This window comes from Monodon monoceros, unplaced genomic scaffold, assembly GCF_005190385.1.
Source record: "Monodon monoceros isolate NGI ecotype Baffin Bay Population unplaced genomic scaffold, NGI_Narwhal_1 Super_Scaffold_5, whole genome shotgun sequence".
NCBI classification, from domain to species: Eukaryota; Metazoa; Chordata; class Mammalia; order Artiodactyla; family Monodontidae; genus Monodon; species Monodon monoceros.
Genome location: NW_021703782.1, coordinates 95,521,785 through 95,549,424, shown reverse-complemented (window position 1 = coordinate 95,549,424; position 27,640 = coordinate 95,521,785). Strand labels below are relative to the sequence as shown.

General features: G+C 42.7%; 1 protein-coding gene across 1 annotated transcript in view; it reads right to left on the bottom strand.

The window, feature by feature from the left end:
• The window catches only part of PAPPA (pappalysin 1), a 253,443-nt gene that overhangs the window by 124,945 nt on the left and 100,858 nt on the right, over positions 1-27,640 (bottom strand). Inside the window, exons 9-10 of the mRNA XM_029203474.1 lie at positions 15,443-15,571; positions 9,525-9,616 (exon numbers count right to left, since the gene is read on the bottom strand). Coding sequence (XP_029059307.1) covers positions 9,525-9,616; positions 15,443-15,571 — 221 coding nt within the window. The remainder of the gene's footprint in view (positions 1-9,524; positions 9,617-15,442; positions 15,572-27,640) is intronic.

Sequence of the window (27,640 nt, the reverse complement as noted above, 5' to 3'; positions counted from 1 at the left end):
CTCAAAAGTCACTTAAACACTGGGGACTCTGCTGTGTCATCTGGAAAGCGGTGATGAGAATGCCTGGTTGTCAGGGATGCTGTGGGTTTGAAATGAGACAACGTAGTGGGTTCTTAATAAACATGAACGTGCCCCTTTCTACAGCCCAGGGAGGATCCAGGCCACCGTCTGAAGCTTTAGGCAGTAAGCTGCCTGGGCTCCTCTAGCCACTCTTTTCTGCTTTGAAGTATCATTTGATTCAGTGCATCAGACAATGCCTGGCTCTAGCTGGATGCTGGGAACACAGGGATAGGCAGGATGACTTCTTTCAAGGGTGAGGGAAATTGACGTGTACACAAAAAATGTGGGGAGTGAATATAATTACGGCTATGCTGCTACAGGCTGAGGGGCGAGATGGATGAGGTGATATTCTCACCTCTCTGTCTCTCATCTGCCTTGACCTCCCTAATTGGCTATTCTTTCACCCACCTACAGACTCATCCATCTATGCCAGCAGTTGGTCAGCAACTTTTCCTGTAGGAGGCCAGACAGTAAATATTTTGGCTTTGTGGACCATACAGGGTCTCTAGGAACTACCCAACTCTGTCTCTTTAGTAGCAAATATCTAAACCAAGGGGCACAGTTGTGTTTCAGTCAAACCCAATCTACCCAAATAGGCAGCACCTGGGGTTTGGCCACGGGCAGTAGTTTTCTGACCCCTGATCTAGGCAAGCATGCGTTTGCCTCCTGTGCCCAGTACAGGGGCGTGGCTGCAAGTACAGACTGCACACAGAGGACGTGCCTTCTCCTCCTTTCATGCCGGAAGCAGCAGCCTCCTTGGGGTCCTCAGGGACCGGAGGAGTACAGCCTGCAGCATCCAGCCTCTTCTCTCCCCTCCCTCACTACCATCCAGCCATGATGGCTTTCTCTGACCCCCTCAAAAGCTCTTTCCTGCCTCGAGGATTTAACAGTCTGAACTTCTTGCAATCCTCACTCCATCACCCTAATTTGTCCACTTCCTATTCAACCTTCAAGTCTCAGCTTGAATGTCTTGTCTCCAAGGAGGCCTCTCCTAGCCCTTTGACGTGAGGAAGTCCCTCACTTACAAACCCACATGTATTTCCACTCAGTGGCATTTCCAACAATTACATTTAAATAATCATTAGTGTCATTTCCTTGGCCTCCCTGGCCTTCCTTGTTCACTGCCATTTCCCCTGCAACTAGCACAGTGCTTGGCACACTGCACACAGCCATCAATAAACGTGTGAATAAATGGCATGACGTGACCCAGCAGCCAATCTGCCCCACCCTCTGGCTGGTTCTGATGGCATATGTTAGAGCACACAGCCGCTTTATCCTGCAAACCACAGCAGTGGGCTTTCACAGGGTCCTGACTGCCCATCCATCATTTTATTTTAAGCACATTACTTCTCTGTCCAAAAAAAGAAAAGGAGGATCAATTAGGCCTACATCCCTCACTTGCTTAATATTTCAATTTCCCCCAGGGCACTCCCTTCAAGCGGAGATCACAGCTCATGAATATTGAATGTCTCTTCCAAGCCGCCACGGTCCCCAAGAAAGAGCAGAGAGTCAGGATCTAGGAAAGGCCCCTGCCCCCCAGGCCTCTCCCCTCTCCTGGGCTACCTGGGTCCTGACTGCACAGATGCGCATCAAGGCACCTGAATGGGCAGGTGGATTTCCGGTCACTTTAAATGCCACAAAGAAGCCCTGGTTCTTGGCTACCCAGATTCACCTGCCTTGGAGGCTGCGTTTCAAATGCGCACATCAAAGTTTGGTCTTGATTCCTTGAATTCAGGAAAGCTCCGGGCCCTCCTGAGCCTGACCCCTCCCTGGGAGTCAGGAGGCCAACCCAGACGAAGGGCGAGGATTCCTCCCTTCTGGCATCTGAGGCCATCCTGTTTCTTTTCATTCCTGAATGGCCTCTCTGTGGGGTAGGCCTCCCGGGCTTCTAAAGGAGGTGGTAAGCCGTGGTCTGAGGCTGGATGGCAGGCTTGATCCTAACTGGTGCTGACTCAAGGGTGTTTGAATGCGTCCATCAGACCTCCCGGTTGAGGACTGCAGATCTTTGGGCCCACCCTGCACAGCAGCCTTCCGCCCCATCACCTCCCTTCCCTGCGTCTTTGTCCCCTCGGTGACCCCCTCTGACCCTCCGGGTTAAAGGAATTCCTTTCTCCTCCCCAAGCCCTCATTTCTTTTAAAATGCACAGTTTAAAAACAATAACGACCTGGGATTTAAATTCTGGAAGTCGGGGCTGGAAGGGCCTGGGGGAGCTCATCTAGCTCACCCCCATCACGTTACAGCTGGGGAGACTGAGATCAAGGGGCCTCAGCCACTTCTCATGATGGCAAGATGTAGCTCAGGACCATTTTTCCCGGAGATGGACAGGAGGCCTCTGCATCCCCAACTGAGATGGGAAGTGAGGAAGGGGAAGATAGCAGAAATGTCTACTAACTGCCAGGTATTGTGCTAGACACTCTATAGGCGCTATTTCCATCTTTCTCTAAACATAACTGCGTTGTGATTATGCCTGTTTCCCAGAAGAGAAGACTGAGACTCAGTGAGTGGCCAATAGACCTTTGAACTCAGGCTCCTCTGTCGCCAACACATTGCCATGACAACGGGACAAAGTGTCAAACTCCTCCTAGGCTAAAAAACAGTGTGGCCATATTCAATGGAGGGTGAGCTCTTAAAAACAAAAATACAACCCAAAACACGGAATGGCGCAATGTCAAGGGCATGGGCTTTGGGCAGCGGAATGCTCATAGGGGGATAATAGCTGAAAATTGTCGTCTTCATGACTCATGAAAAGGCACAGGAAGGATATATGCATTCACTTTTGTCTCCTGCTGTGTCAATGGCAACAAAGCAGAAATAGTGAAAAAGAGGCTATCTACTGCTTTGGGGAGGGTTCCTCTGGGTACTGGACACGGTCTTTAGAAGCAGGCAGACGGGATGTAAGGTCTCCTCCTCTGAGCCTCTTGCCCGTATGAGTTAGGGCAATTCACCTCAGTGTCCCAGTTTCCTCAGCAGCAAAACGGGCATTTCTTATTCTGACCAAATGGAGCTGCTGGAAGGGTAAATGGAATCATTTGAAGAAAGGGTTCTAAGCAAAGAAGTTGGTACAGTTGGGTGCCTGATAAGTGAAATAACTTCATGGTTAAGTGCGCAGACTTTGCCTAGGTACTGTGAATCCCATCTCTGCTTTTTCTAGCTGTGTGACCTTAGGCAAATTATTTAACCTCTCTGAACCTCATTTGCGTTCCTCTACACTCCTGGGATAATAACATTATTTATCTCATAGGGTTCCTGGGAAGATTGATATAGCTTTCAAATTAATGATATTAATAACAATAATAATCACATCATTAGCAAACACATATATAACACCTGCTAGGTGCCACTGTTTTTTTTTTGTTTTGTTTTTTTGCACTACGTGGGCCTCTCACTGTTGTGGCCTCTCCCGTTGCGGAGCACAGGCTCCGGACGCGCAGGCTCAGTGGCCGTGGCTCATGGGTCCAGCCGCTCCGCGGCATGTGGGATCTTCCCGGACCGGGGCATGAACCCGTGTCCCCTGCATTGGCAGGCGGACTCTCAACCACTGCGCCACCAGGGAAGCCCGTTGCCACTGTTTTAAAATGCTTTACCTACAGAGCCTCATTTCACCTTCACAACAACTGTGAGAAGCAGGAACTATTACTAACCCGTTTTACTGATGAGAAAACTGAGGCACAGATAAAATGGGTTTGGGCCTGGCTTCTCACCCAAAATCCATGCTCTTAATCATTACGGAATGTGTCATTATGCCAGTACTAAGCATGTCACCCGTGCTAGCTGACAGATCACCACCATCATCACCTTCATCACCACTCCCATGATTACCACTAACATTTCTCTTTTCTTCTTTTAAAGACCTGTCTTCATGTTAAAAGAAGCTTTATTTCAAGAAGGTATTTTGGCGAAAGTCACTATATTTTTTCCACAGAGGGAGGTCTGAAGGACTACGTGCAGCCAGGAGAAGTTTTATTTTATTCTTTTTCAATTTCAATTTTTTTTTTTTAAGGTGAGAGGTGGATCATCTATTATGATTTCATGTTGTTAGAAAGAAAAATAATAATAAACGCAACTCCCAGCAGAGCCCACTCTTCCTCCGTTTCCACTCCCCCTCCCCCTACCAGATGCTGTTTTCCTTTTCAGTCACTGTTGTTCTAAAGTCTCATCAGAACATCCACCAAGAAGACATGGCGATTCATCTTCTTGTTTTCCTTTCTCGCCTTGGCTCGGAGCAGGCCAGGGCGGCCTGACAGAGGGGCCACAAGGCTCGGTGACCCCCGCCCCTCCCAGTGACTTGTGGGGAAGTGGATTGATCCCTCCTCCTCCTTATCTGCTCACACATAATTGAGTTATTGGCCCTGGCTCTAGGACAGGGCTGGAGATGCTGTGTCGGACCAGAGACAAAGTAATGCTAATGGCAGGGAATGGGGGAGAGGAGGGGAGAGGGGAGGGAGCTGGAAAAAGAGACAGGCAGGGAGTATGTGTGTGTGTGTCTGGGAAAGACAACGTGGGGGTCCGTTTGCTTTGTTTTCTTAACTATATATCAGCATCAAGCAGGATTTGAAACCCCAAAGCCCTTAAATGGATGCCTGACAGATGGAGGATTCCTCACTATCAGGGAAAGAAGTCTTAGGGCCCTCAGCACGATCGCTCTCATTTCACGAAGAGGGAAACTGAGGCTCCGAGGTGAGATGCAAAGCTGCAACCCAGGCTCTCAAGTCTGAGCTAAGACCTGGACCCAGCTCTCCTGAAAGACACAGGGTGCTAAATCAACACAGCATGAGAAGTCCCCCACAATCGCATCTCCTGTAATGGATTAAACACCATCTCCGAAGGTAGCACATTTCCAGCACCCGCTCAAGATATATTACTGAGTATAACCCCTTTTGGGGATGCTTCACATTTTGTCTGACTAATTTGACCATTACCTTCCCTCCTTCAGCTTTTATCAGCAGCCTGTCTGTAGTTTATGACTCAGTGCTTTAGAAACAGAATTCCCAACGCTGCGAACAATGCCTCCAGCCAGAGCCTGTTGGGATGGGGTGTGGGGAGTTATCATTTCACTGATACCACATTTTTTAACTGAAGCTTCAGGCCTGGTGTATGTTATATTTTAAAAAGGGGGGAAAAGGACAAGATAAGTTCCACATTGCTGGGGATGTAGCCTCATTGCCTAAGAGGTCTTGTGGGTGGTGTTCCTTTTAACAAGCAACTTATTATGTGTTGGGGATGAGGGCTCTGGGGGTGGGAAAGTGGGAAAGGGAAGTCCCAGGGTGTTGCATAATAACACATTGGCACCTTGGGAATACTTCCGGATGTGTGGGCTCCTGCGAAGTGAATGAGAATGCCACCATAAATCTGTCACCCACCCTCACACTGGTGTTACCAAAGCCAGGGAAAACATTAGCCCGACTAAATGGTCGGTGACAAAAAAATAAAAAAGAAGCAAAGGAAGGGACGAAGAAAACATGGAAGGAAGGATGGAAGGGAATCATTCAGCTGGGGAGGCAGAGTTGCAGAGTAGAAAATGCTGAGGCTCTCCGTCTGGAGATGGGATCATAGCTCTATGAACCGTGTGACCTCGGGCAAATTCAGGCATCCTAGTAGGTCTCAGATCCCTCATCTGGACATAAGAGACCTCACATAGGCTCACATTAAACAAAGGTGCATGACATAAGGCATGCCACCTGGTGGGTATCCATACATGGTGGTTGTGGCTGACAGTCACCCCCCCACCTCAACACACACGGAAGTAATGGTTAGTGTGCAACTTGCTAGGAATGGGGCTAAACCTCATAGCATCTTACGACAACAATCTTCAGTAGGGATTCTAAGTGACGATCAACAGAAACCAACTTTGCCTAACTTAAGCAAAACAAGCAAACAAGCAAAATCTATTCACAGCATATTGGATACTTATGGAAGTCTCCCTAGGAGGGTTGGAGAGTGTTCTGAAGCCTGATTCCAAGCTCAGGATTAGCCCCCAGGACTGCTCTTGTGAAGACATCTCAGAGCTGTGGCCACACAAAGTCATTTCAGCACTAATACTAGATGCTGTCATTGGTACTTTGGAAACACACGGGTTGTGGCCACTCCCGCCATCTTCATCAAAATGATTTCTGCAGGGTCCCTATGTCTTCTGATTCAGTCTTGGGTTGGTGTGTATGATTGGGGGTCAGGGGGAAAGTGTAGGTCACATGCCCACATTCAGCTACAAAGGGAGGCTGGGAGGAGGAGATGCTTGCATGACCAACTTCTGTCGTGGGGCTCTGCCTCACTATTATTACAACAAGGAGAGTTTTTTTCCTAAATCTAGGAAAGGGATTCAGATAGTAAGTGTCCACAAATGTTGGTAAATATCTTCCACAATTAAGTCCCAGGACTGTTACCATTTTCTGGATGAGAACACTGAAGCTTAGCGAAGGTCCCATGTCTAAGCCATATATCAACCCAAGTCAGTCTCATTCAAGCCTGTTCTCTTGGCTACCATCTCGATCACCGTCTTGACACATGCAGTGATGAGAACAGCATCCACCCCAGCCAAGCCTCCCACACTCCAGTCTCATTTCTGTGACTCATTAAACCTGGATCTTCTGGGAGCCACAGATTCACTGTCTAGTTTTCAACTATTCTTCTTTGAGGAAGATGCCTTTCTAGACTCAAAGCCATGGAGTTCGTCCTTGGAATATAGTTCCTAGGCAATGGGATCTCTGGACAGACTCCTTTCTTCCTGGAATGTCCTGAATCTCTGTGTCTCCCTAATGGAATTCTAAATGGTGAGCTGGGGGGTGCATAGCTGAGGTCCTTCCTCTAACACAACCAAACTCAATACGCAGGGGGAACAGACAGCCTTCCCTGGACACCATCCACACCACCGACAGTTCTGTATTCCATTCCATTAATTCGTTACACGAATTGCTCCACAGTAGTATGTTCCTTGCTCACCGCCAAAGCCCTACAAGACCAAGAGCTGTCCTGTAAAAAATATCTTGCAGGAAGCTCAGCACAGTTAGCTCTGGAGTCAGACTCTCTGGGTGGAAGTCCCAGCTCTACCACCTCACTGCATATCCTTAGTTCACTTCCCCATGCCTCAGCCTCCTCTTTTGAAAAGCAGGCACTAAAAGGGTCGTTAGGAGAATGAGAGTTATAAATGTGCTCGGCATACAACAGGTGTTCAGCACATAGCAGCAGCAGCAGGACGCTTAGGGTGCACTACAGAATAACAGTATATAAAGTGGATGTATGAGGCTCCAAGTCTCATCCTCTTGGTAACTCCCTCATCTTCACTCCTCTCCTCTTAAGCCTTTCAGTTAACACAGCTTGAAAATCATGATCTATTCCAGTCATTTTGGCCAAAGTGTAGGTGGGGAAGGAATACCCAAAGAGCTAAAGCAAGATAGGACTGGACTCACAGTCTCCTAAGCCTTACCACTGTATGTATAAAATTCAGTTATTTTTCTAAGAAATGGTGAACCATGTCATAACTTTCACCTCCTCTTTGCACTAGGCTCCAGCAACCAATAGTATCAGTGACCCCCAAATCCGTGGACCAGCAAATGTTGTCTGTAAAGGGCCAGATAGTAAATATTTAAGGCTCTTTGGCCCACAGGGTCTCTGTTGCAACCACTCAATTCTAGGGTCGTAGCAAAAAAGCAGCCATAGATAATAAGAGATGGGTGTGCTGTGTTCTAGAAAACTTTATTTACAAATATAGGCAGTAGGCCAGTTCTGGCCCAAGGATTGTAATTGGCAGATCTGTTCCATGGACAGTACCATATCCTAACTTAACCACATCGTACCTTCTTCCCATAAGCGCTGAAGTCACATGCCATCTTAGTGGCAGTAAAATAGGTGGACACCCTCCAGCAAGATCTGACAGTGATGTTGGGCGCCATGAGGATGATGGCAAAGGCAAGAGGTGGTTCAAGCAGAACTCACGATTCTGAGAAATCGTCACACATTCTGGAAACCATACAACAGAAGTGCAGATAAGGCTCTTAGAGACCACCTAACCCAATCCTTTCAATTTATGGGAGGTAAACTGAGGTCCAGTCTAGGGAAGTGACTTGGCCAGCTTCAAGCAGCAAGTTCTCAGCACAGCTGGGACCAGAGATCCTGGTTTTCTTAAATTTAGTCCAAGGCTCTTTCCACCCTACCACTAGGCTCATATCAAGGTTTTATTATGATTCATACTCAAATCAACAGAGAAGAGAGAAAAAAAAAATCTTCTGCCCTTTAAAAACCCAAGGCCCTGACCGGAAACTGTCCTGCTCTTCCTCCCTCCACATCTTCCTTTCTTTCCATCCACGAACAGTTTGGGGACACCTCTATTGTGTTGCTCAGCCCACACGTGGTGCCAAGGAGATAGTAGGTGCTCAATAAATGTGTCTGAGAATGGAATACAAGGTAAATGATACACGGTAAAAACCTCACAGAGCTCACAATATACCAGGGGAAGAAAGGTCTAAAAGCTCGCCTGCAATGTGCTGCAAACGCGAGGAACCGATGACATTTCCTCCCCTTTAGTCCTCCTAGAAAATTGCCTTTCAGTGAGAAATCTTCCCACTGACGTTTTCATCCCTTCCTTAGATGGAACACCTCTCTCTTTTGTACTTGCAAATGAATTGTGATTAGTTTTCACCTCCAGCCCAGGGGATTAGCCAGGGGACCTTTGATCTTCAGGTATCGATTTGCATCTTAAAGGAAGCATGATCTCATCTGGGCCAGCTCAAAATTCCATCCCTGCCCCCCAGCCCCCGTCTGTTTACCAGCCCCGGGCTGACCAGGGCCTCCCAAGTGGGGCTAAAACAACAAGATCAGCCAGACTCCTGGGGAAGGCAGAGGAAAACAAATTTCCCATCTGACTCCATAAAGGTGGGAAAAGGACATTTGCTTTCTAAACACAGGCTGGTCTGCTGGTCTGCTGGTCTGTTATTTCTCTTTCCTCAAGTCAGAGAGACTAGATCCTGGCTAGAGGCTGTATAGCAAAATGAACTGAGCTTGTGTGTGAGAATCGGACAAAATCAGGTTCGAGTCCTGGTTCTGTCTTCAATCCTAACCTGTGTGACTCTGGACCTGTTTTAAAATCTCTCTGGCTTTTGCTTTTTCTCATCTCTAAAGTAAGAATAAAAGCCTTAAAAATCTATGCTAATAATTAACCTGGAAGTTGGCATGAAGAAAAGGAATAATGTACGTAAGGTAAAGCTTGATCAAAAGGGTTGCCCATCATCACCATCATCTATGAGATCATAAGCTCCATGAGGGCAGGGATACCTGCCATTTGTTTGTTTCCATTGCTGCATTCACTAGTACCTACAACAGTGCCCGGCCCCCTAGGAGGTACTCAATAAATATGTGTAATATAAAGGAGTGAATTATCATTTAGTTACAACTATTGCTGTTACTGTAACTGACGAGCCATTCTGCGCTGTCCACTTCTCCAGCCAGGCCCAGAGAAAGGACAAGGACTTACCGATGCAATTGAAGGAAACTTCCTGTCGGCAGAAAAGGGAGCAGCCATCCCCATTGATCTTATTCATGTCATCACATTCTTCACCTTGGCTTCTGCAGAATGGATATAGAGGGGGAAATTTGTCAGATCAGCTTCAGACCCACAGCTGGACATGGAAAAGTCCCTCTCCGGGGTCAGGAACTTTCTGGTGAGGCCTCGGGCAAGTCCCTTTCCCTGTCTGAGTTTTCTGTTTCTTCCAAATGAGATGCGTACAAGGTGAATTTGTGAGATTCTATTATGTTTGCCTTACTGTGTTTCTGATGACAAAGTAGAAGTCCTGCTTCAAACCCATTTGCTGAGATCTCCTTAGTTAAGTTAGCAAGTCAGATGGGAGTAACAGGAGGATGAATGAACAAATGGATGCACAGACTTTGCTCCAGCGTGTCTGGGAAATCACATTTCCATTTTATTTTTTAAATTTATTTATTTTAAAATTTTTATTTATTCATTTTTGGCTGTGTTGGGTCTTTTTTGCTGCATGTGGGCTTCCTCTAGTTGCATTGAGCAGGGGCTACTCTCCGTTGTGGTGCGTGGGCTTCTCACTGTGGTGGCTTCTCTTGTTGCAGAGCATGGGCTCTAGGCGCGCGGGCTTCAGTAGTTATGGCACACGGGCTCGGTAGTTGTGGTGCATGGGCTTAGCTGCTCCGCGGCATGTGGGATCTTCCTGGACCGGGGCTCAAACCCGAGTCCTCTGCACTGGCAGGTGGATTCTTAACCACTGCGCCACCAGGGAAGACCCATCACTTCCACTTTAAAATTGAGAATTTGAAGAGAATTTTGGAGTCTCTAAGGTACAACTGCTGTTCTTCACGATGCCCTGCGTTAGCCCTATCCCCATACCCCCATTGCACTTAAAGGTAAAGATTTTCTCCATCCATGTGTTCAGGTTTGATCTTCCTTAGATCAGAAAACACTGCCTTCTCCATTGGGTGTGTCATTTCATAGTGTCAAGAACTCTAAGGCCTGTGTCCTATGCTGTTAAGGAATAAAAATGCCTCCTCTCGTTTTATTTTGAGGAATTATTTCCGTCACCTAAGGATGATTCTGCAGTGGTTAGGATGGGCAGAAAATGAGCAATGCTCTCTGAATTGGACCTAGGGAAAGGGAAGGAGGAGTAACAACTGAAAGTCTGGATGGGTTACCACTTTCTGGAAAACTCCCATCCATTTATTTATTTATCTGCATTTTGTCTGCATTGGGTCTTTGTTGCTGCATGCGGGCTTTCTCTAGTTGCGGTGAGCGGGGGCTACTCTTCGTTGCGGTGCATGGGCTTCTCATAGCGGTGGCTTCTCTTGTTGCGGAGCATGGGCTCTAGGCGTGCGGGCTTCAGTAGATGTGGCTCGTGGGCTCTAGAGCGCAGGCTCAGTAGCTGTGGCACACGGGCTTAGTTGCTCTGCGGCACGCGGGATCTTCCCGGACCAGGGCTCGAACCCATGTTCCCTGCATTGGCAGGCGGACTCTTAACCACTGAGCCACCAGGGAAGTCCCTCCCATCCTTTTAGTAACAGAAACTTGGGTTTAGAGCCCCATGTTCCAAACTGGGTGATCTCAGACAAGTCCCTTAATCTCTCTCTCTCCCTGATATTTCTTTGACAATTTACATCAATTAAAATAAAAAATAATTAAACTTTCCATTCCTTAGTCACACTAACCACATTTCAAGTCCTCCATAGCTGGATGTAGGGAGTGGCAAATATATTGGACAGCACAGAACCTATTTCCAGTATTGCAGAAAAATCCATTGGACAGTGCTGTCCGGGGCGTTGAATCTCAGTCTTCTCGTGGGCTAAAATGGAGATAATTACACCTACTCCTTAGCGTTGGTGCAAAAATGGAACGTAACTTAATGCGGCTGGCCTGGCGTGCGACATACAGTTTAGATGCTCAGAGAGTCACAGCTCCCATGCCCACCCACCTGTCCTGGGGGGGTCTCCGCAGAGTGTGTGGCAGTTGCCCCTTCATCCCCAGAGACCAGCTGGGACCTGTCCCAGCATGGAAGAAGCCTCAGACTTTGCCTTTCACCCGGGCAATTACACTGGGAAATGTTTGTTGCTTTTAGGAGGTGTCAGAGTAGCAGGACGGTGCCTTGTAATCAATCCTTACAATGACTAGGACATTGCATTGATCTCTGAAGAGCCACCCAATTTCTCTCCTGTCTGCAAACCCATGAGAAAAGAATTCTGCTGATATATTCCAAGCTGGGCCCATATTCCAGTCTCTGCCAGCAAATCTTGCACTGGAAATTGGTGGTGGCCTTGTGCTTCTTAGCTATTTCGTGGGTTATCTGGGGAGAGATTTTTTTTTTTTTTTTTAACCTGGGCTGGTTTCCCTAAGCCACAAAGAACACTTCTAACCCGTTCCCTCACCACCCAAACAATATGTTCTATTGGTTTAAGCAAAACATTAGGGTCACCACAAATATCTTCTAGGCATGACAGATCTATCATTAGATAGACAGGTTCTGAGAAACCCTCTTTGACCTCCCAGGCTGGAGTGGGTGGCCATCTTCTCTGAGTCCAAAGACAAGGGGCTCCATCTATCAGAGCACTTGTCAAACTGACTGCCTTTGCCTGTTACTTGAGAGCACTCTATCCTAGGCTTTAAGATGCCAAAGGACGTGACAGAGGCTTTGTCATCCTAGCACCCTGACTCCTGGCACAGTGTCTGGGACAGAGCCGATAGCACGTGGTTACTCCTTCACTTGTCAGTTTTGCAGGGCTGTCAGTCACAGCAAGGCAATGGTAAATCCAGATGTGAACCTGGGCCCTGGGCTCACATCTTGGTTTTGCTCCTTACTGGGTGTGTAAGCTTCAGAGAACCATTTTAGTCTTTGTGTGCAAGTTGTCTCTTTCGTAAAGTATGGTAATAAGACCTATCTCACGTGGTTGTTGGCAGGACCCAAGGAGATCATAATGTAGCACAGTGCCTCCTGCCCAGTAGAGTCTCCATGAATATTTATAATTATCATTACAAGACTCATCCAGTGCTTTCATTCATCAGGGCCCTCACTGAGTGCTGTAAATTCCTTTGCATATGTACAGTAAATTAGCGTGTATCATCCCATGAAAAATCCAGTTAGTGAAGACGGCATCCTTTCTTTCCTTCAAAGTTTATTTTGTTTTGTTTTGTTTTTGCTTAGGGAATCATCCATAAGCTGCATGCAGTTTTCTACCAAGTATGTCAACAACTATTTGGTACCTGCAGGTAATTCAACACGTATTTGATGTCTATGCAGGATAGTAATTCTAGGTAAAAAAATACTAAAAATCTTTGTTAAGAAAACTATTTAAATTACTACTACTACTACTACTACTACTAGTAGTAGTAGTAGTTTTAGATCAGTGAGAAGAATAATATTGTTTGCAGTGTTTCACCAGTGCACCTATATCTGATTCCAAAATGGACAGACTGAACCATAGATCACTTCCTACACCTAGTGAGTTTCTTTTCTTATTCCTCGTGCTAAATTAGAAAATCCCAAATCACAATTATGGGTTGTCAGCAATGATCGTGACTGTTTCCTGGATATTCTGGATACGTAGCTCAGTCTTGTACCCACAGATGATAGGGCACCTTCCCTGGAGACTCAGGTGCTCAGGGTTCCATCAGACAACAGCTGCATCAAAAGCTAGAAGTCAGGGCTCCCCTGGTGGCGCAGTGGTTGAGAGTCCGCCTGCCGATGCAGGGGACACGGGTTTGTGCCCTGGTCCGGGAGGATCCCACGTGCCGCGGAGCGGCTGGGTCCGTGAGCCATGGCCGCTGAGCCTGCGCATCCAGAGCCTGTGCTCTGCAACGGGAGAGGCCACAGCAGTGAGAGGCCCGCGTACCACAAAAAAAAAAAAAAAAAAAGCTAGAAGTCGATGTCTTAATGTGAGAGAAAACAGTGACTATCTTCCCTTTGCCCACTTTTGTTACATTAAGCACCAGAAACCATATCTTCATGTTTGGTTGTTGCATTTGGAGGAGGATCTTACACATGACAGCACGCCATCAATTTCATTCTCTGACAAGCGAGGAGTTTTATCTTCTATGCTTGAGGAGTCAAATTCTTGGCAATCAGGTGGTTTGCATCACAATTCAACCCTTAAAAATCCTTATATTATCTCCTCCGTATGGAAATTGAGATAATTCAGCTTTGAAATTATACACGCAGGACATTTAAGACATGAATATATATCCCTGAGATACATCACTTCAGCAAGCCACTTGAAATTGTGCAAATAATCATTACTGGCCTTTATCAATGTCAACATTAAAAAAAAGTAATTCGTTATTTCAGAAACTTGACTTAGTACCTTTCTCGTAACAGCTGGCATACTTCAGTGTGTATGGGGGTGCAGAATCTTACACATACTGTTATCTTTTTGCACAGTAAGTTGGGCAGTTGTAACTCACTGGCCCGCATCTGATCATATTCTCGACATCTACTTTTCCCTTCAATGCTGAGTCATGACCAGAAAGCAAACTGCTGGCCAATAACAGATGTCTGTGCAGATGGGTATTCTTGTACAAACTCTTTCCTTGCGTCACTGTGTCATCCTTGCTGTGTTCCTATCTGGTCCTTTCATTCCATAGCAGGTTTCCAGTGTATATTACACACCACAAAATCATCAGTACCAAATTAAATTGCTCTTGACCTCAAGCACTAGTGTCAATGATAAACTAAAAGAAATAGTCATCGAGCCCTTCTCTTTCATATATGAACTATACCTATGAGCCGATTCATGTTCTGTACATCAGTGGTTTCATCCAACTGTGAAACAAATTCTCTTTAGAGTGCCCCTCCCCCTACAGAAAAAGTCATTGCAATTCCATGTTGCACAGATATTACGTGACACCCAACAGTGCCATTTAATGAAGGAATTTTGCCAATAGCTTGCTGTGTCATCTCCATACGTAACATTTATCATTAAATCTGCCAATAGTTTTAAAAGTCCCTTAGCAATAGTGTGACTAGTAACTGTATTCACAATAAAGAACACAATTTTAGCAATAAGGAACTTAATTGTGCATGATTCTTGGTCTCTTTTTCATCTCTAGGAAGAAAACCATTCAATTTAGTGACCGAAAATACTTCTGTGCTTATTCTGGAGGAAAAAAACCTCAAAGATTTACTTTTTTTTCCCCAACAATGCAAAAGTCTTGATGGCTTCTTGCAACTATTTCTCAGTTGTATAACATCTTGCCCTGTGGACAGGGGATGGATGGACTGATGATCCAATAAAATCCATTTTTTAGACACACAGCTTTATATCTTCTAATCACACTTTTCCTTTTTTGGCTGCTCGTGTGGAATCTTTACACTTGCCTCCCTGAACTTATAATCACATTCAATATTCACTCTGCAGTACTGTTTACCATCACGGTTTCAACATTATAGAGAGTTGAAATATTCTGCTGTCTTTATAAGGCTCTGACCCAGTTTGTAAATTGTTGATATAACACAATACAACAGAAATAATAAATAAACATGCAGTTTTAAGAAATGTAAATGGTAACTAGCAAAGAATGTAAAAGTGTTTGAACCTAGGTGCACTGTGTCCTGTTAAGTGAATGTGGCCTGGGGTGGAAAAAACTAATAGAATCCTTGTAGTACACACAGAACAAGAGCATACTGGTAGTAAGTGCATAATGGTAGCTCTATGGAAATCTTATATTGTATTACATGCTTGAGAAACGTGTCTGTTCAAAAAAGAATCACTGCTTTTCTCTGAGGCCAGCGAGCTGCTTGCAGACAAACTGGCAGACTGCTGAGGATCCCTCGTAACTCACAGCTCAACCCTGAAGGGTATCCCGTAAGCTCTTCTATTTGGCACCCTGACCATGTCTTGGCCTACTTAACATCGCTCCCACTCCTCTCTTTAGTTAGGCCTACTTACTTCTGGATGATGCCATCACCGCAGTACCCACTTCCATGGATGTACGTGGCAGCAGGTGATGGCTCACTCTCTTCGTTTCCTGAAATAGTGATGACCCAGTACTGGTACACGCTGCCAAGATTTAGATCCCTGGAAAACACAAAGAAGACTATTAACTATACAGATGCGAGGCTGGGGACAAACAAAATGGATCCCCTTGAGTACATGTCTACCAGTCTTGCTTGTTTTTGATATCACATGCACATTTAATTATCCAATAATTTTATTTGTTTTTTTAAAAATTTTACTGAGGTAGAGTTGATTTACAATGTTGTGTTAATTTCTGCTGGACAGCAAAGTGACTCAGTTATACATATATATATTCTTTTTCATATTCTTTTCCATTATGGTTTATCACAGGAGATTGAATAGAGTTCCCTGTGCTATACAGTAGGACATTGTTGTTTATCCAACCTATGCGTACTAGTTTGCATCTGCTAATCCCAAACTCCTAACCCTTCCCTCCCCCACCCCCCGCGGCAACCACAAAGCTGTTCTCTATGTCTGTGAGTCTGTTCCTGTTTCATAGATATGTTCGTTTATGTCATATTTTAAGATTCCACATATAAGTTAGTTATCCAGGAATTTTTCATGTCTACTGTGATTAAGGCACTCTCCCATGCATGATGGACTACACTAAAATGTAGCATCTAAATGTCCCTAAAATGACACAGTACCATGAACATTACTAGGTACTTTTTATCTTTAATTTAACCCTTACAATAACCCTGGTGGATAAGAATTGTATGGTATGTGCCCCATAATGAAGGTGTTTGGGAGAACGCCATCCAGGAAAAAATAAATGGGAGAAGCAAAGGCACAGAGGTGGGAAAGCACCATGCGAGATTCTGTGGGCACTGTCTGATCTACTGCCCTCTTTTTAAGATCTGAGCAGAAACCCCATTACAAGCAAGCAAGCCCTTTCCTTCTGTTTCACATCCAGTGATTCTCCATCTCCCTTCCACTTGCTCCTCCCTGTGCCTCTCACTCTTGACTAAATTAATAATAATAGCAGCGTCTATTAATTGAATGTCAGGACCAGGGCCAAGCACTTTCCATGTGTTTTCTCATTTGAGAACCAAAACAATACTACATGTGTACTAGTAGTTTCATGTTTATTTTACAGATGATGGATCTGAGGCATAGAGAGATCAAGCAGAATGCTTACAACCACATGACATTAAATTATATCCTGCAGTCTGCCTCCCTAATCCCTAGTTCAGGTTTGTTTTAACAATCTCACTCCTTACAAAGGGGCATCTTGTCCCGGAACCGCAATTCCAGGCATTGGTTCCTGCTAGCTTTCCAATTTGCCTAGATTGCGTCTCTCCTTTGCTCTCAAGACCTCCTAGAGCAATGCCTGGTCTACCTTCCTCACACTCAACCTTATACCAGATTACCCCCCTCCCCTTCTTAGCCCCTCTCATCTCCCTGCTTGAATTCCCCTGCCATCAAAGGAATCTGGCTACTGCCAATTATCTTCCAAGGCAAAGGTATATTTATCCACATGACCAAATCACCATCCTCATTTCCTTTTTGACCATTTTCAAAAGGAAATGTTATTCTCTTTCATCTCCCTCTGCACCAGTTACTTACTTTTTAATAATAAAAATGTGTCATGGGAAAAAACACAAAATGGTCATGAAGAGAATTCCTATCAGATTCCAGAGTTGGGGTGAGGGGGGATTCCATAAACAAAAGGACAGTGTCAAAAACATCTCAAGTTCTCCTGCCCATCTGTTGTTTCAGCTGCTCTGAGGGCTAGGGCTGTCTGGATAAGTCCAATAAGATAGCAGGTGCAGCGACAACAGTCAGACAATGTCTCCTGACTCTCAACGCAATGATGAGCTGGAGTTTATGAGCACTGAAGGAGGCTGGTGAGGAACACAGCCTTCCTGAGAATGTTGGGCTTATTACCCAAAGAAGAGTTTGTTTCAGCAGTGCTGGAGCAGACAGGAATATTGAGGGTAGACCAGAAGTCCCTGGGGATTCCAGCAGTGCTCTGTCAATGAAAACTAAGTGGATGAAATGCATAAAAATCTTGAGATACTGTATGTATGAATGTATGAAAAACTGGTGCCTTGTAAACCTCTGAAATGCTAATTTGTTGATATAATTATAGGCCTTTAAAAAAGTTTACTGGATATTTTAACCACCTCTAGACTAATGAATGTACACATTTTCAGATAATGCTTCTAAAGCTGGAATACTGTGGCAGGGGGAAGAGTGATGTTCCCAGGGGAAACATGAAGGTACAAGATAAAGATGACATGCATTCTACTGTACATTAATTTTCTCTAAAATATGGAGGTACATTTTATATTAAACAGTCATGGCCGTGTTACGGAATAAAATAAAGATGTTTCTTCAGGCTACCTCCCAGGCCACTGGGGGCATATGGTCACTGTCTGAAGCAGATGGAGCACTTCTGTGGAAAAGCATGAGAGTGTGAAAATTACTTCTCTACATTGTGCTTTTCATTTGTGGTGTGTGTCCAAATGATTTATGGATGATAATATTTAGGTGCTCTGCTAATATTTGTGAATGCTCTCCTCCTCCCCATGCCTTGCCCTCCCTCCTCCCCTTCCTCTCCTTCTCAGGAAACACCACTGTGAGGCAAGCAAACATGTGTTTCCACCCTGGCTTCATCATTTGCTAGCTGAGAAGTCATAGGCAGGAGCCTATTTCAAATTAGCCATAAACCTAGTTTCACAGCCTTTTCCCACAGATCGAATGTAAGAACATATATAAAGCACCTATGTGCCCAGCGATTGATAGATAGTTAAACAAATGTTAACCCATTACAATTACTGCTGAATTAGCAACATTCTCACTCACTGGAATTATGCTGTGCTCTCTTTCCTAGAAGGGAAGAAGTGACAGATAACTATATATAAACTTGGTCTGGTAAACCCATGAAGATGAATGAGGCCACCATCTATCATGTGTGCCATAGCTTGATGGAAAGTCTCTTTTCTACCATATCGTTTGGGTAGAACACCCTCATTGCCTGCAGCTTGCTGTCTCTCTAGGTGGCTATTCTCAACTTCTGCAATTTGTGGATCCCAGAAGGTTTGTCTTTACCCTGGGGCAACATCTGTCCCCCAGTAACTTCCACTACTGTCCTCCTTGTTACCCACCAGCATCACACAGAACATATCTGATTGGTAGAGAAACCTTAATAACCCTCCTTACAAACTGTGTGTGCGTGGCACATGCATCATTATCTCACAGAAGCCGGAGAGTGGCTCTTTGAAGCAGGGGCTGTTATTCCAAGTTTTCAGATAGGAAAACAGAAGCCCAAGTCATTCCCTTCATAAAAAGCTAGGGAAGAAAGAACAGGATACAAATGCTATTAAAAAGATTATATTTTTCCACTGAAGAATTCTTGTGATAAAACTACATGTTCTCCGAGTTAAAGTTACCATTAATGCTAAACTAGGGCTCTTTTCTCAAGAGCCTAAGGTAGAAGAGAGTTCTTTCAGAAGGACAGGGTAGTGGCTTCTGAAGGCTTTGCTGGAGGTTAGGACCTATTTCATGGTTGGTCTAAAAGTAGGACATTTATGTCAAGTTGTTCCTTTCAGCTGCTCTGAAAACCATCTGGAAAGTCTTATGCTGTCACTTGAACTCCTTCCCCTCCTGAGCCTCCCACATCCAGGCAGACCCTAAGCCTTGTCAATTTCCCCCACCCAACAGCTTCCATGTCATTCCCTCTGCACCCCTGCTGCCACCTACATCCCATACTTGATGGCTGAAGCAGCCTCTGGCTTGCCCTCCTGCCTCCAGCATCTCCCTTTTCCAGTCTTTCCAACACCATCAGAATATTCTTAGATCCAAAGCTACTCTCCTGCTCAATATCTCCCCACTTAGTGCAGTGATGGGAGCATGCTACCAAGCTGAAACCTCTTTACTCTTTGTTTGGAACTAAAATTTTACCACTTCATCTGAAACATGATTAGCTTCATCACTTCTGATTTCTCTCATAGAATTCTGAGGGCCATTTTATTTTATCTTTATTTAAAAAGCTAACCTCCACTAGTAGTTAATCATTAATTCTTCACACTGCATCTCACATTAATTTCATGTTTTTAGCTAGTAAATGACAGTATTTAAACGTGATGAGATTATTTTGAAGGGTTGTTTTTTTGCAGCCTTGGTATGACTTCTTTTTTTTAATGTTTTTAATGTTTAACCATCATTGTTTCACAAATGTCTCAAATGACATATCTGCCTTAGGTTTGCATTTCTGGCAATTAGAAACAAAAATACTGACATTCCTAAGTGGTAAGATTTTTCAGTATTTCTCCTCAGAAAATGTATTGATGGTAATGTGTATCAAATTTGGAGCACAACCTTATAGAAAATTTAGTTACATATTATAAAATCATTATCTTAAGAATATGTATGTTATTAAGGAGGCTAAGTACCCCCATGACTTAGCTTTTGGCAAACGTCTATTTCTTAAAATTAAAAAAAGTATTTCTTAAAATACTTAAAATTACCATAATTTTAAGTAAAGTAAAGAAGTCACTTTACTTCTTTCGGTCTGTTTTTCTATCTTTTAATTAAGATATATGATTCTTCTCCCATACCAATGTGAAGGTAAAATGAGAGCTATGAAAGTACAATAGGAGAAAGAGGGAGGGAGAAACTCATTGCACAATGGAAATATTCCATTTTGCTTCTTCTAGGAAACTCTCTCTGAGCCTCTCTTTTTTTTTTTTTTTTTTTTTGCGGTACGTGGGCCTCTCACTGTTGTGGCCTCTCCCGTTGCGGAGCACAGGCTCCGGACGCGCAGGTTCAGTGGCCATGGCTCACGGGCCCAGCCGCTCCGCGGCATGCGGGATCTTCCCGGACCGGCGCACGAACCCATGTCCCCTGCATCGGCAGACGGACTCTCAACCACTGCGCCACCAGGGAAGCCCCTCTCTGAGCCTCTTGATTCCTCCTTATTGGCCTCCTATTGTTTCCATATTATAGCATTCATTTATCACACTCTATGTCTCCAAATAGTCTGTGTAACTAAACTGTGTTATACTTTTTTGATATTCCACCTTCTGCAATAATTATAGCAATTGTAGTTTCCATTTGTTTCCTATTTATCATATGCCAAGCACTATGCCTTCATATGAATACTATCATTTAATCAAAACAACGGTCCCTTGAATAATTACTATGAAAAGTTTTCAGATAAGGAAACTAACACTTAGGAAGGTTAAGTTATCTGCCTATAGTCACACTGCTTTTGTCAGAGGGCAGGGACTTGAGCCAAGTCTAATTCCATCCCAAGACAGTGCTATCTGGAGATGGAAGCCACAGCTGTTATAAACTGGAAAATATAGCAGAATAGAAGTTAGAAGACCTAGTTTTGGAATCAAGTAGAGTATCCATACAAAGACCAGTTGGAAAGTTCCAGAAGTCAGGGGAGACACACATCCTTTTAAACACCACCACTGACTCACTCACCATGGGCAAGCCATTTCCTCTCTCTGAGCATCCATTTCTTCATCTACAAAATAGGAATCTGGGAAGAATGTGACGAGCAGCTCTAATTTAATGAGGAATGAGGTGCTGCATCTTTCTGCCCTGAGATTTTCTACAAGCTAGGAGCTGCCTCAGCAGTTAAAATCCCGCACTGAGAACGGGTACAGTTCAGGATCCACCACCCAGATTGACTGAGCTGGGAGACACGGTAGGGGGAGCACCTAGGATGCCTCTGGCTTAGGAAGAGCCCAAGTATTCCAGTGCTGCCTGGGACTAAGGGTGAGAGGGTAATGCCTGGGCACTCTGTATACCATCTTCCAGCCAAGAATGGGAAGAGAAGGAAACGATCACTTTTTGAGCCTGAGATGATGTGCCAAGGGACTTTACACATACCATTACAATTGTTTTAAATAGAAAATACATTAATCGCATAGAAGAGTACAAAGACCACTATAACAAATGTCTGTACACTTACTCCCCAGCTTTGTCAAATTATAACCTTTTGCCATATTTTCTCCATATCTTTTATTTTTGGTGTAAAAGAAATAAAATATACTGTTTTATATATTTGTTTTCAACCTACCCGTGTGCTCTTCCTGTATCCCATTTCCCTCTCTCCCATGAATGTTTTTATACTTCTTGAACGTACGTATTGTTTTGCATGTTTTGAACCTCCCAGATGTTTTAATACTACATTTATTATTATGCATCTGACTTTATTTATTTTTTTTACCAAGCATTGCTTTTGAGATCATACATATTGATCACGTAGATGATCAATAGATCTGCACGTGGATCTAGCTCATTATTTTCACTGACATAAGTCTTTTACTGTATGAACATAACATACTACATCTGACCATTCTTTCCTGATAGGCACCTGGGTTATATCTCTCTTATTAGTAGTATCATTATTATGTAATCTTTTTTGTTATTTCCAATAACGTTGCCTTAAACATTTGCGTTCATGTTCCTTTGCACATAAAGCAAGAGTTTCTGAAGGAAATATATCTAAAGTGGTACCGCTAGGTTAAAGATAATTGCACCTTCAGCTTTATTAGATATTGCCAAATTATTATCCAAAATCATTGTACCAATTAACACACCTACCAGCAGATTTCCCATTGTTCCAGGTCCCTGGCTGCACTTGATTCCACCAAACATTTGATTTTTGGCCAATCTGATGGGTATTAAATGGTATTTAGTTACTATTTTACTTTGTGTTTCCCTGATTACCAACAAGCCTGAGTATCATTTCATGTGTTTGCAGACCACATATGTTTCTAGCATGCTGATTGCTTGTTCATCACTTTGGCCTATTTTAAGTTGGGTTCTTTTTCTTTACTGATATGTCATGCATTTATAGTTACTGGGTACTAATCCTTTGTACTGAAAAGCTCTGCAAATAACATTTCTAAGTCTGTGACTCCTAGATTTGTTTTTTTCATTCTGTTTAGGTTGTTTTGTTGAATTAAATTTTTTAATCATTTCCTTCTTGATTGTCCTTTTCATGGCTTGTTGAATAAACGTTTCTTTGCTCCAAGGTATTAAAATAGTATCCCCTATTTCCTTTCAATAGCTTTAAGTTTTATTTTTACATGTATGGCTTCAATCAACTACAAATAGTTTTTTAAATGATGTGTGGTAAGGATTGTTTTCCCCCCAAATAGGGATGAATCATTTGTCTGACGTTATTTATGTGAAAGTTAATCCTTTCACTACTGAATTGTGATGTTGCCTTTGCCATATATCATTCAGAACTTAGATAAGTTTTTTTTTTCTGGGTTATCTTGTTTCATTAGTCTATTTTTTTTCTATTATCTTATCAATAGCAGTCTGTCTTAATTTCCATAGTTTTAAACAAGTCGATTTATGCTACAAGTCCATTCTATACTTTGGTTTTAGCAAAAGACCCTTTTTGCTCTCTCATGTGAAATTTTAGTTTCCTTTTTTGAAATGCCTGTTGTGATTTTAATTCCAATTTCACTGAGTTTATAGATGCATTTGAGGATAAAAGACTTCTTTATGGCATTGTATCCCCCATTTATACACACAGTTTATCTCTTTATTTATTTAGGTCTTCTTTTATGATTTCAGTAAAGTTTTAAGGCTTTCTTCATAAAAATTGTGATGAGCTTTTATTAGGGATATATCCCTAACTCTAAGCATTTTATAGATGCCAGTACTACAGTACATGATAGCTTTAATCTATCTATCCATCCACACACATGTATGCATCCATGTGCATGTGTATCTCTACTTGTATCCTCATGTCTTGTAGCTGACAAAAAATAATTTATAAATTGATATTCTATTCATATGTTCTCATAGGCTGTTTTATTCATTCCAGTAATTTGTTGATTCTTATTAATTTTTCTTTGTAGTCTCTTACAGATGAGGATAATGATAGTTTTATTTATTTACCTATCTATCTATCTATTTATTTATTTATGGTTGCGATGGGTCTTCGTTGCTGCCTGCGGGCTTTCTCTAGTTGCGGCGAGCGGGGGGCTACTCCCCCTTGCGGTGCACGGGCTTCTCATTGCGTTCGCTTCTCTTGCTGTGGAGCACAGGCTCTAGGAGCGCGGGTTTCAGTAGTTGTGGCGTTTGGGCTCAGTAGCTGTGGCTCGCGGGCTATAGAATGTAGGCTCAGTAGCTGTGGCTCACGGGCTTAGCTGTTCCATGGCATGTGGGATCTTCCTGAACCAAGGATCAAACCTGTTTTCCCCTGCATTGGCAGGCGGATTCTTAACCACTGAACCACCAGGGAAGTCCCAAGTTTCTCCCTTTTCAATCCTCAGAAATTTTGTTGGTATTTCTCGCCAAGCTGGTTTAGGTAGAACCAATGGTGTTACTAGTTTTGTTTTGTTTTCTATCATGAAGGGACCTGATTTTATTAAGAGTTTTAAAATTCTGCATCTAGTAAGACAGTTTTATTTTAAAACATCATTTCATATGCTGGTATTGTGAATTACATTCATAGACCATCTAACTTTAAAGTCTCATCTTATTCTAGGAAAATTCAGCTTTGACACAATGCGTGTGTCTGTTTGAGTGTGTGGCTTTTAATACATTGATAAATTCTGTCTGCTATTAACTTGTGTAAGGTTTTTGCTTTTTGGTCATACATTTAATTGACCAAAAATTTTTATCTTCTTCATTTATCTACTTGTCCATTTCTTTATATATTTATGTGCTGTGTTGTGGACAGAAATACTGTTCTATGTGATACTGATTCTTTGATATTTGCTGAGATCCATTTTTTGGCCTGGGACATGGTAAATTTAAAAAAAAAGTGTTCTACATATCCTAGAAGAAAATATTTATACTTAATTCAGTAGCAGGGTCCTATATATTTTTATCAGATGACATATTTTTTGTGTTGTTCAAAATCATCTATATCATTATTTTAGTTTGCTTGTTCTATTAATTATGGAGGAAGGTATGTCAAAATATCATAATATTATGGGTTTATCACTTTTTTTTTAGGTAAGAGTCATGTTTGATTTATATATTTTCAGGTCATGTTATTTGGTATATCCAAGCTCAAAATCATTATATACCTTCCTTTTATCTTTATATGGTGAACTCTTTATCTTAGAATTTTTTTTGGTCTTAATGTTTCCTTTGCCTGATGATAATATTAATGTAACATTTTGGTTAGTATTTGCCTGGCAAATATTTTGCATTCCTTTACCTTTTACCTTTCAGTGAACTTAGCTTTAGTTAAATCCAACCTGAGAGTCTTCACTTTCATAGTCGACTTTAATCTGATTAGTGTAATGACTAGTGTATTAGATTTATTTCTCCCATCTTCTTTGTGCTTTCCATTTATCATTATTTTTCTCCGCTTATTTATTTTCCCCCTTTCTCGCTTTCATTTGGGTGTACTGGATTTCTTTATTTCTACTCTTTAGCCCTTCTTAGTCCGTCCATCTAATTTTTGCCGACTATATTTTCTAATTATATTTCTTTTTTTGGTTATACTAAAATACAAATATGCATACTTATTATCAAAATCAAAATTTAATAAAAACTCTGATGTTGATTTCTGACCCTTACTCTTATATTTTTGTGTTTTTTAAATTTTGACATGTCAACTCATGTTCATTGGGTTTTAATCTGTGACAATCATGTGTCCCCAAGGTGAAGTTTATATCCTCCCTCAGAGGATAACTTCTAGGTACCCTTGGAACATTACTTGTCTAGAACGATTTCTTCTTCTTCTTTTTTTTGTTTTTTTGCGGTATGCGGGCCTCTCACTGTTGTGGCCTCTCCCACTGTGGAGCACAGGCTCCGGACGCGCAGGCCCAGCGGCCATGGCTCACGGGCCCAGCCGCTCCGCGGCATGTGGGATCTTCCCAGACCGGGGCACGAACCTGTGTCTCCTGCATCGGCAGGCGGACTCTCAACCACTGCGCGACCAGGGAAACCCCCTTCTTCTTCTTCTTTTTTTTTTTTCTAGTTAGTTTTTCAGTTTAGGCATTCCCAGACCATACTACGCAGTGTAAACTCAAATTTCAAATCTTTCTGAGGTATAGGACATAGACATAGATATGTTTTCCCTAGTATACTCTTTCACTAAGCATGTAGACTTTCAGAGGTCCTAACCTTATTTTGAAGCCTTTAGTTATAAGTCCCCACCCTGCAGAGTTTCAGGGCCAAATCTCCACTCCTAGAATAAGCAAGCATATTCAATCCACTCAGTTGCCAAAACTGATGGCTCTCCCTTATCCAAACTACATCAATAAAACTAGATTCAGGGCTTACCTGTCTAGTTCTCAGTTCTATTTTATTTTTGCCTTTAGCAACACATTTTTTGACTCCTCTGATCTCAGTCATGCATTTTAAAGGATGCTAGTTATATCAGTTGTATTTTATCTGGAATAGAGGTTTGTACTGGAAATATTTTTAGTTTGTTAGTCCAGCATATTTCCACATACAATTTCTAAAATATACCTCGAAGGTAGAAATCATTTGCATTGTGCAGTTGAGGTTCAGTGTAGTTCAGTGATCTGCCCAAGGTCAGGGAGATAATAATTATAAAGCAGAATTTAAATCATGCTGTTTGACTCTAGAACTCTTGACCTTTCCAAGATATTGAGATGCCTCCTTGGGTAAGTACATGCTAGTGAGCAGTGCATTAATATCCAATCAAGTACAGAACACTGCAACTATCTGAAGATAAGGCAAGCTCCCCCTTATAGTCCTGAAGTCTTTTAGGAAGCTGCAACTCAGACTAAAGTAGATTTTATTTCTTATGTAGAATTATAGAGCAAAATAGCTTAAGCACTAACATATTGCGAGGTGAGAGCCGATTTTTTTTTTAATTGAGAAGGGATAGTGTATTATCCCAACTGCTTTATGTTTTTTTCTATCCATAAAGGTTACCTATACTTGCTTTAACAAATTAAAGCACTATGTAAAATAATTAAAATAAAGTAAAATTATATCAAATTCCATCACCTTGAGGCAGCTATCAAGAACATGCTGGTCAGCAACCCTTCATGTATCTTTTTATATATAATCATACACAAACACATACAATTTTCTATGAATATAAGATCACAAGTATGTCAATACCACTTCATCTCTAGTGTTCATGAAAAAAGGCGCATAGGAGAAGTAAACCCAGCTAGTCAGCTTTATGCGAGCTAACTACTTTCATGGCTTTGACTACTTTTTCAAATTCTGGATAAATATATTTATATCTTGTTCATCCATTCATTCATCCAAATAGCATTCACTGGGTTGTCCCAGCTTTTCCTAGGTTTCTTGGATTCAAAGATCAGTAAAATATAGTCCTGCCTTTAGGATGCTCATAGGCTTTTGGGGAAGAAAAGACATTAAAATGAATGGCTTTAACGCAGCCTAATATATACAATGGAATATTACTCAGCCATAAAAAGAAACGAAATTGAGTTATTTGTAGTGAGGTGGATGGACCTAGAGTCTGTATATAAGTCAGAAAGAGAAAGACAAATACCATATGCTAACACATATATATGGAATCTAAGAAAAAAAAATGTCATGAAGAACCTAGGGGTAAGACAGGAATAAAGACACAGACCTACTAGAGCATGGACTTGAGGACACGGGGAGGGGGAAGGGTAAGCTGTGACAAAGTGAGAGAGTGGCATGGACATACATACACTACCAAACGTAAAATAGATAGCTAGTGGGAAGCAGCCACATAGCACAGGGAGATCAGCTCGGTGCTTTGTGACCACCTAGAGGGGTGGGATAGGGAGGGTGGGAGGGAGGGAGACGCAAGAGGGAAGAGATATGGGGACATATGTATATGTATAACTGTTTCACTTTGTTATAAAGCAGAAACTAACACACCATGGTAAAGCAATTATACTCCAATAAAGATGTTAAAAAAAAAAAAAGTGTAGGGGTCTGTAGGGAGCACGAGTAATATCAGACACAGGCTGTGGAGGAGTCTGAACTCCTCAAAGAAGGTATCCTGGCTGGACAGGATGGGTAAGGAGAAGCCAAGCCATGAGGAGGAGGACAGAAATGGCTTTTGAGTCAAAGGGCATAATAACATTTGTTTTGTGGAAGACCATTTCAGTAGCAGTATAGATAGGTGGTTTGGGGGAAAAGCAGAAAGACCAAACATCTGCCCACGGGATGGACTGATGCAGGAACACACTGAGTTCCTACCAAGTT